At 47.8% G+C, this 10,387-nt stretch overlaps 1 protein-coding gene across 6 annotated transcripts in view; it reads left to right on the forward strand.

The window, feature by feature from the left end:
- LOC106613316 (protein CASP) overlaps window positions 1–10,387 on the forward strand; it is a 203,785-nt gene that overhangs the window by 159,595 nt on the left and 33,803 nt on the right. For 5 of the 6 annotated variants that reach the window (XM_082956489.1, XM_082956490.1, XM_082956492.1 and 2 more), the window contains one exon: window positions 1,404–10,387. This exon is cut by the window's right edge and continues 1,312 nt beyond it. The exons of the other annotated variant lie outside the window; for it this stretch is intronic. In XM_082956489.1, the coding sequence (XP_082812615.1) occupies window positions 1,404–1,839 (436 nt within the window). In that variant the 3' untranslated portion in view covers window positions 1,840–10,387. The remainder of the gene's footprint in view (window positions 1–1,403) is intronic. 6 annotated transcript variants of the gene reach the window in all.

Here is a 10,387-nt window from a genome sequence, read left to right on the forward strand (position 1 = left end):
TCTGGGTGTGGGTGTCTAGGTGTCTGGGTGTGGGTGTCTGGGTGTGGGTGTCTGGTGTGGGTGTGTGGGTGTGGGTGTCTGGGTGTGGGTGTCTGGGTGTGGGTGTCTGGGTGTGGGTGTCTGGGTGTGGGTGTCTAGGTGTGTGGGTGTCTAGGTGTGTGGGTGTCTAGGTGTGGGTCTGTCTAGGTGTGTGGGTCTGTCTAGGTGTGTGGGTCTGTCTAGGTGTGTGGGTCTGTCTAGGTGTGTGGGTCTGTCTAGGTGTCTGGGTGTGTGGGTCTGTCTAGGTGTCTGTGTGGGTGTCTGGGTGTGTGGGTCTGTCTAGGTGTCTGGGTGTGTGGGTGTCTGGGTGTGTGGGTGTCTGGGTGTGTGGGTCTGTCTAGGTGTGTGGGTGTCTGGGTGTTTGGGTCTGTCTAGGTGTCTGGGTGTCTGTGTGGGTGTCTGGGTGTGTGGGTCTGTCTAGGTGTCTGGGTGGGTGTCTGGGTGTGTGGGTCTGTCTAGGTGTGTGGGTCTGTCTAGGTGTCTGTGTGGGTGTCTGGGTGGGTGGGTGTCTGGGTGGGTGTCTGGGTGTGTTCTGTCTAGGTGTGTGGGTCTGTCTAGGTGTGATTAAACTGGTCATTCAATGTCATTCAATGTTTATATAGGCTGTATATATGTTATGTTTTGTTCTGTCTCGTTATTAGTCCTCTGGCTACTGTACGTTTTTTTAGGCTGTTACAATAACTTTGAGATGGACCACTGTTACATTCAATGTTTGATTAGGAGAAAGCCATGAATAAAACAATGAAACTTAGCCTTCGGTCATATTCATAATCTGTAGAATGGAGAGAGAGAAGGGAATATAGGCTACTTTAAAAAAAAATGTTTAAACAGTTAGACACAATATAGTAAAGGAAAGTCTGTTTATAAAAAATAAAATGCAATATACGGCTGTAGTCTGAGGGCCCGGGCTGTAGTCTGAGGGCCCGGGCTGTAGTCTGAGGGCCCGGGCTGTAGTCTGAGGGCCCGGGCTGTAGTCTGAGGGCCCGGGCTGTAGTCTGAGGGCCCGGGCTGTAGTCTGAGGGCCCGGGCTGTAGTCGGAGGGAAAGAAACAATATTTTCTTTCTGGAAATTTTGCGCTGCTTTGGTTGAATTCTCCGCTCTGTCTATCCTACATTCATTTCTTGCTTTCTGTATATAACATATAGATTGAAATAGGCTATAGCCAATAGGAATAGGTTAATTACTGCTGTGAACAAGGTTTTGTACCGCACGGCGCCAGTCAAGTTCAAATAAACGAAACCATAGTCTGTCACATCATGATGTCTTCACCATCGACGATGGCCGTCAATCATCGTCGTTTGACCATACTATAGTAATATCGCCCAACCTAGTCTTTAACCCCCTTGTTCTCCGTCTCTCCCCAGATCTCGTATCCGCAGGGAGCTCTTCATAGAGGAGATTCAGGCTGCAGGGTCAGCGGCAGCAGCTAAAGCAGGGGAGGGGGACAGCTGTGACGGGACTGAGTCAGAAGGTACAGTGGAGGGGCACCACGGGAGGCACAGAGGAGCCCCCGAGGACCAGGACATGGAGGCCGGGGTTGAAGCCGGGGTGACAGGTGGATCCCCTGCCCAGAGAAACTGCACTACCTCAGGCTCGGTCGGGCCGGTCTCCAGCAGCAGCCTCTTCGGTCCCCCTGAGGCATGTCTCTCTCGCTCAACCCCCTCCAGTCAACCCTCAACCCCGGCTAGGAACCCCAGGGACAATACCCTGCGCAGGAAGAAAGCTGCCAACCTTGACAATATCATCCACAGACTGGAGAAGGCTGCCGGCAAGGAAGAACCGTCTGAGTGGGAGTTCTGAACGTCCGCCCACGCCCCTTTCTCATGACCTCACAACCTCTGCCCTTTGACTGTCCCCCTGGTCTTCTCCTATTGGACAGAAGAGGGCACAGCCAAAGCCAAGCTCATTGGCCATTTTTTATACACAGTCTCTTTCCTGAGAGAAAGGAGAGAAGTGGTTGCCAAACCAAGATATATAAGAAGATATAATGAACACTTAGAAGACAAAAATGAGGGAAACTTAGGCTTTCTGAATACTGAGTCTCTTCTTTTTTTTTTACTGAGAATCACTTAGTCGTCCTGCTGGCCACAGGGCTTACTATACCTCCAAACACCACCAGTTACTGGCAAGTACTGTACCCCCAAACACCACCAGATACTGGCAGGTACTGTACCCCCAAACACCACCAGTTACTGGCAAGTACTGTACCCCCAAACACCACCAGTTACTGGCAAGTACTATACCTCCAAACACCACCAGTTACTGGCAAGTACTGTACCCCCAAACACCACCAGTTACTGGCAAGTACTGTACCCCCAAACACCACCAGATACTGGCAGGTACTGTACCTCCAAACACCACCAGATACTGGCAGGTACTGTACCTCCAAACACCACCAGATACTGGCAGGTACTGTACCTCCAAACACCACCAGATACTGGCAGGTACTGTACCCCCAAACACCACCAGTTACTGGCAAGTACTGTACCCCCAAACACCACCAGATACTGGCTGGTACTGTACCTCCAAACACCACCAGATACTGGCAGGTACCCCCAAACACCACCAATTACTGGCAGGTACCCCCAAACACCACCAATTACTGGCAGGTACCCCCAAACACCACCAATTACTGGCAGAATGCACCACAGACAGACAGAGCTGACCTGGAGTTTCTCCTAGAGCTGGACGAGGGGCTTTTTAAAGGATGGACACTCACAGGAGGAGAATGTTTAATGTGTTAGTTTAAAAGATAAACCTCAGTGTCCTGTCCTCACACAGTGACCTCACATAGGGTGTCCAGCCTCCTCTTTTCCCACACTGTCCTGTGACTGTTACAAACCTTTTGCCTTTTTCTCTCTCCACTGGTGGTGTGTTCTTGTAAGAGCAGCGCGACTTTTTAACCTTGTTACATCGTGTGTATATGTGTGTGTGGAGCAAGATGATTCAGCTGAAGAGAAGAATCAAACCTACATTATTTTTTTAAGGCCAAGTTTCCATAATTACTGAGGGAAGAATGACCTTTGACCCCTGTGTGGTCCTGCTAGCAGCCATGTGATGGTGCCTGGCCAGCGGGATCTCTGGTGGACCACTCAACTGAAGAGGAACCACCTTGATTTCTTCTCCTAGTGTCCTCCAACGATTATTTTTTTTATATATATATATTGCGATGTGGTTGCCGTTAAGAGATTTGCAAGTTAGAGAAGAGTTACTGTTTTTCCTTCCAAATGAAATATGGTTAACTCACGGTTAAAACATAGTTTATGAGGAAATTCCATAGTAGTTAACGTAGTTATATGTTGTCATTGTTCTGAGTTAGTAAGAGTAGACATCACAGTTTAACCAGCCTACTCTGACCTATTGTGTCTCTGTCAATGTTTTCCTTCACAAAACATATTTCCAGGTGAAATCAGGAGAACTGAACAAAACAACACGTTTTATGTCAATATCATCTGTACTGCAAGTCCCAGTGTTGGTATTCATCTGCACACAGAGAGACGGGAACAGTTTGGGACTTCCATACAGTGGCTTTTACTAAAGCCCTGCTCCATACCGGACCCTACTCCATACCGGACCCTACTCCATACCGGACCCTACTCCATACCAGACCCTACTCCGTACCGGACCCTACTCCGTACCGGACCCTACTCCGTACCGGACCCTACTCCATACCAGACCCTACTCCATACCGGACCCTACTCCGTACCGGACCCTACTCCGTACCAGACCCTACTCCATACCGGACCCTACTCCGTACCGGACCCTACTCCGTACCAGACCCTACTCCGTACCGGACCCTACTCCGTACCGGACCCTGCTCCGTACCGGACCCTGCTCCGTACCGGACCCTGCTCCGTACCGGACCCTGCTCCGTACCGGACCCTACTCCGTACCGGACCCTACTCCGTACCGGACCCTACTCCGTACCGGACCCTACTCCGTACCGGACCCTACTCCATACTGGACTCTGCTCCAGGGCTACAAGTCCCCTGTCCTTCATTCCACACGTTGTCTCTCACTAGACTATGGGTCACATGAAGGGCAGCTGTGTGTGTACATACTGTAGCTAGTATTGTACACTCCTATTGGTTTAAGTTTTTATGAAAACTCCCTCTCTCCTTCCCTCCCTCTCCCCTTCCCTCCCTCTCCTTCCTTCCCCCCTCTCTCCTTTCCTCCCTCCCTCTCTCCTTTCCTCCCTCCCTCCCTCCCTCTCTCCTTTCCTCCCTCCCTCCCTCTCTCCTTTCCTCCCTCCCTCCCTCTCTCCTTTCCTCCCTCCCTCCCTCTCTCCTTTCCTCCCTCCCTCCCTCTCTCTCTTCTCCCTCCCCCTCTCTCCCTCCCTTACCCCTCCTAAACAACCCCTCTCTGTCCCTGTCAGCCCACTGCCTCCCCATGCTGTGTATGTAAGTGTGTTTTATTGTTCTGATTGGGGTCGTTTCTCGTACTTAAGAGTGCACAACTGCCAGCCACCCTTCCTCTTGTAAGCTGTTGTTTTATGGGTAATAATAATTAGGCTCATCATGAAGTAGTGTGATATTATAATTTTACTGTAGACTCTTTGTATGGTCATATCGTACGTATAGTTTGGGTTTTATTCAGCTTATTTATAGGTGCTGTGTTTATTATTTGATGTTGTTAGTTGATGTTTTTATTGCGTAAGGGATTACCTGAGGGAAAGTACCTTTTTATTGTATTTTTACTGATAGACTGCCGGCAGTATTGGGTAATATTTACACGATGTAGTTAGTTCTCATATGTTTGTATATTGATGAATTCTGAAGGGTTTTTTGGAAGTGTCATTTATATTTGTTTTTAAAAGAAATGTAATCTACAGTACATGTTCAGAGGCATTAACTGTTTCCCTGACAACGCTCATGCTCTTTATCGTTGAATCAAATGATACATCTAGAAGACAAGATCGGAGTATCTACTAGATCACAGAGTATCTCCTAGATCACAGAGTATCTCCTAGATCACGGAGTATCTCCTAGATCACGGAGTATCTCCTAGATCACAGAATATCTCCCAGATCACAGAATATCTCCCAGATCACAGAATATCTCCTAGATCACAGAATATCTCCCAGATCACAGAATATCTCCCAGATCACATAATATCTACTAGATCACAGAATATCTCCCAGATCACAGAATATCTCCCAGATCACAGAATATCTCCCAGATCACAGAATATCTCCCAGATCACAGAATATCTCCCAGATCACAGAATATCTCCCAGATCACAGAATATCTCCCAGATCACAGAATATCTCCCAGATCACAGAATATCTCCCAGATCACAGAATATCTACTAGATCACAGAATATCTCCCAGATCACAGAATATCTCCCAGATCACAGAATATCTACTAGATCACAGAATATCTCCCAGATCACATAATATCTCCCAGATCACATAATATCTCCCAGATCACAGAATATCTAAATATCCCCATGTCACCTCTCTGATGGTGTTTTGTTGGGACAACCACATGCTGTCTCCAGGTCATACGTTACCCTTCACAGGCTCCACATGCACTGTTACTGGCTGAAAAACACTGAAGTCCTACAGGCAGCCTTGATGTACAGTAGGGGGCTTTTAGAAGAATCACAGTACACTGTTACTGGCTGAAATACACTGAAGTCCTACAGGCAGCCTTGATGTACAGTAGGGGGCTTTTAGAAGAATCACAGTACACTGTTACTGGCTGAAATACACTGAAGTCCTACAGGCAGCCTTGATGTACAGTAGGGGGCTTTTAGAAGAATCACAGTACACTGTTACTGGCTGAAAAACACTGAAGTCCTACAGGCAGCCTTGATGTACAGTAGGGGGCTTTTAGAAGAATCACAGTACCCTGTTGCTGCTGGTTCCTTTTTCCTGTTAGTCGGTATGGTTTGTCAAAATGGTGTCTGGTAATATCATAGAAACTCAATGAAAACTAGTCTTGACTGATCCCAGCACAGGGTATCATCTCTACCAAATTGAGATTTAAAGAGTATATATTTAAGGGAATATGGTAGACTTCTTTTATAGAGTCGTATCTATCGTGTCCCTTATGTTGTCTGCCCAATACATTACAGACTGTCTGGCCTCGCCAAGCTCCAAAGCATTATCCATCCATCATAACACTGTTATTGATTGATCAGATATAATAATACCGCTGTTATGCAGTGGTAGAAACAGCCTGTATCCATAGCAGCCATAACACACCCATCTATCCATACACCAAGCACTTACTGTGACTGGGGGGCTGCTAAGCAAACCCCTCCTCTTCAGCTCAGCACTCCAAGGAACTCTGGGAAATGTATGCCTTTCACACGTGGTTCCAAACCAAGCACAGGCGCTTTACTCAGCACAACACTGCTTCTTTATACTGTGTATGGGTGACCACACCTGGTGACAGCGACGACACCTGTTGACCACACCTGGTGAGGACACCTGGTGCACTGAGCCAGCAGCACCCAGGGGACTTGGTTCTAAACCAAAACCCTTCAACATGCTGGGCTGTGTGGTCTCCTTAGCCAATCTCTTTAAAGAATTTCAGGACTTCTCTCTCCATTGGTTCTGAACCAAAAGCATTACCAGAGTTCTAAGTCCATCCCCCAATGAGAAAATCTGGAATACTTTACTACGGTATTCCCTACATGGCTGCATCTTATTACAATGGCCTGTAGTCCTACTCCCCTGGTTATCAATGACCTGTAGTCCTACTCCCCTGGTTATCAATGGCCTGTAGTCCTACTCCCCTGGTTATCAATGACCTGTAGTCCTACTCCCCTGGTTATCAATGGCCTGTAGTCCTACTCCCCTGGTTATCAATGGCCTGTAGCCCTACTCCCCTGGTTATCAAGGGCCTGTAGTCCTACTCCCCTGGTTATCAATGGCCTGTAGCCCTACTCCCCTGGTTATCAATGGCCTGTAGCGCTACTCCCATGGTTATCAATGGCCTGTAGCCCTACTCCCCTGGTTATCAATGGCCTGTAGCCCTACTCCCCTGGTTATCAATGGCCTGTAGCCCTACTCCCCTGGGTATCAATGGCCTGTAGCCCTACTCCCCTGGGTATCAATGGCCTGTAGCCCTACTCCCCTGGTTATCAATGGCCTGTAGTCCTACTCCCCTGGTTATCAATGGCCTGTAGTCCTACTCCCCTGGTTATCAATGGCCTGTAGTCCTACTCCCCTGGTTATCAATGACCTGTAGTCCTACTCCCCTGGTTATCAATGGCCTGTAGCCCTACTCCCCTGGTTATCAATGGCCAGTAGCCCTACTCCCCTGGTTATCAATGACCTGTAGCCCCACTCCCCTGGTTATCAATGGCCTGTAGTCCTACTCCCCTGGTTATCAATGACCTGTAGCCCTACTCCCCTGGTTATCAATGACCTGTAGTCCTACTCCCCTGGTTATCAATGACCTGTAGTCCTACTCCCCTGGTTATCAATGACCTGTAGCCCCACTCCCCTGGTTATCAATGGCCTGTAGCCCCACTCCCCTGGTTATCAATGGCCTGTAGTCCTACTCCCCTGGTTATCAATGGCCTGTAGTCCTACTCCCCTGGTTATCAATGACCTGTAGTCCTACTCCCCTGGTTATCAATGGCCTGTAGTCCTACTCCCCTGGTTATCAATGGCCTGTAGCCCTACTCCCCTGGTTATCAATGGCCTGTAGTCCTACTCCCCTGGTTATCAATGGCCTGTAGTCCTACTCCCCTGGTTATCAATGGCCTGTAGTCCTACTCCCCTGGTTATCAATGGCCTGTAGCCCTACTCCCCTGGTTATCAATGGCCTGTAGTCCTACTCCCCTGGTTATCAATGGCCTGTAGTCCTACTCCCCTGGTTATCAATGACCTGTAGTCCTACTCCCCTGGTTATCAATGGCCTGTAGCCCTACTCCCCTGGTTATCAATGGCCAGTAGCCCTACTCCCCTGGTTATCAATGACCTGTAGCCCCACTCCCCTGGTTATCAATGGCCTGTAGTCCTACTCCCCTGGTTATCAATGGCCTGTAGCCCTACTCCCCTGGTTATCAATGGCCTGTAGTCCTACTCCCCTGGTTATCAATGGCCTGTAGTCCTACTCCCCTGGTTATCAATGACCTGTAGCCCTACTCCCCTGGTTATCAATGGCCTGTAGCCCTACTCCCCTGGGTATCAATGGCCTGTAGCCCTACTCCCCTGGTTATCAATGGCCTGTAGCCCTACTCCCCTGGTTATCAATGGCCTGTAGTCCTACTCCCCTGGTTATCAATGGCCTGTAGTCCTACTCCCCTGGTTATCAATGACCTGTAGTCCTACTCCCCTGGTTATCAATGGCCTGTAGGTCTAATCTCTTTAAAGAATTTCAGGACTTCCTTCTCCATTGTTTCTAAACCAAAACCCTTCAGCATGCTGGACTGTGTGGTCTGTTTACCCATATTCTGATCTGAAAGACTCATATTCAATAGTCTTTTCTATCGCCACGGAAACCAAATGGGTGCTGAAACGGGTAGTGATGTGAGACTGTAGGATGCCGTCTGTGTCAGGCCAGAGGTCAGTATGATGTAGTCGGGGTTGACTGTTTGACTGGCCAGACTTCCCAGTGCCACACTGACATTACAGAGACTTACCCAGCTGCTTTCCAAATGTCTCCCAAGACACTGACCTCTCCTCCTCCCCCTACCAATGGACTGGTCTCTCTCTGATCATCTTTCATAGACAATAGAACGAGTAGAGGTTCCGAATTGAATAATCGTCTTCATATTTTGGTGCCTTGGCTTTAGTTACGTTCTCATCACCTTTTGCTGTCAAAACTTAAAAAATGTCAAGTTTGGTAGAATTCAATAGATTCTGTGGAGGAGGTGTGATATGCATCTTTTGGATGGGATTATTCACACAGACCGTTTCCTCTAAGGCCGGGGTGTCAAAGTCCACCGAAAGGTTGCATGTTCAAATCCCCGAGCTGACAAGGTAAAAAATCTGTCGTTCTGCTCCTGAACAAGGCAGTTAACTCACTGTTCCTAGGCCGTCATTGAAAATAAGAATTTGTTCTTAACTGACTTGCCTAGTTAAATAAAGGTAAAATAAAGGTTAAATAAAGGTCAAATGAAACAATTCCATGGAGAATCTAGTGTCTGCTGGTTTTGGGGTTTTTCCTTTTCAATTAAGTCCTAGACAACCAGGTGAGGAGAGTTCCTTACTGAGACCTAGACAACCAGGTGAGGAGAGTTCCTTACTGAGACCTAGACAACCAGGTGAGGGGAGTTCCTTACTGAGACCTAGACAACCAGGTGAGGAGAGTTCCTTACTGAGACCTAGACAACCAGGTGAGGAGAGTTCCTTACTGAGACCTAGACAACCAGGTGAGGAGAGTTCCTTACTGAGACCTAGACAACCAGGTGAGGAGAGTTCCTTTCTGAGATCTAGACAACCAGGTGAGGAGAGTTCCTTACTGAGACCTAGACAACCAGGTGAGGAGAGTTCCTTACTGAGACCTAGACAACCAGGTGAGGGGAGTACCTTACTGAGACCTAGACAACCAGGTGAGGGGAGTTCCTTACTGAGACCTAGACAACCAGGTGAGGAGAGTTCCTTACTGAGACCTAGACAACCAGGTGAGGGGAGTTCCTTACTGAGACCTAGACAACCAGGTGAGGGGAGTTCCTTACTGAGACCTAGACAACCAGGTGAGGGGAGTTCCTTACTGAGACCTAGACAACCAGGTGAGGAGAGTTCCTTACTGAGACCTAGACAACCAGGTGAGGAGAGTTCCTTACTGAGACCTAGACAACCAGGTGAGGGGAGTTTCTTACTAATTAGTGACCTTAATTCATCGATTAAGGACAAGGGAGGAGGGAAAACCCACAGACACTCGTTCCTCGGTGGAATGAATTGGACACTTGTGTTTTAGGAGATTAGTCTGGAAGCCCAAGTCAAGTTTTCAGATATACTGTAAGAGGTTCTACCTGCAGATTAGTTGAAGTAAAGGAAATTCACACGACCGTGCCCTAGTCTGATGGAAAGGTGGGGGAAAGGTTGTCAGCTGTCTGTAAATGTTAAATAATCTCATCTGGCTTTACGACCAAACAGTTTGATGTTTTTGCTTAATTTGATTGGGGGGGGGGGACAACTTTTCATGGAGGGGGTAATGGACAACTTTTCATCCAGATATTTTTCTATAAATCTAAATCAGATGATTCTATACACTGTACAGATACTGTATGTCAAGTCTCCTGAATTTGTAAAGCATTATTATTGTTCGTTCTATTGCAGTAGTTATTAGTGGTTTGTGGTTGTAGATGAGGTCTGGACCACAACACTGGGCTTCCATATCAGGACTAAGATGAAGACGAAGGAAAATAATGTGTTTTTTAATA

The sequence above is a fragment of the Salmo salar genome, chromosome 09, assembly GCF_965601325.2.
Source record: "Salmo salar chromosome 09, fSalSal1, whole genome shotgun sequence".
Lineage (NCBI taxonomy): Eukaryota > Metazoa > Chordata > Actinopteri > Salmoniformes > Salmonidae > Salmo > Salmo salar.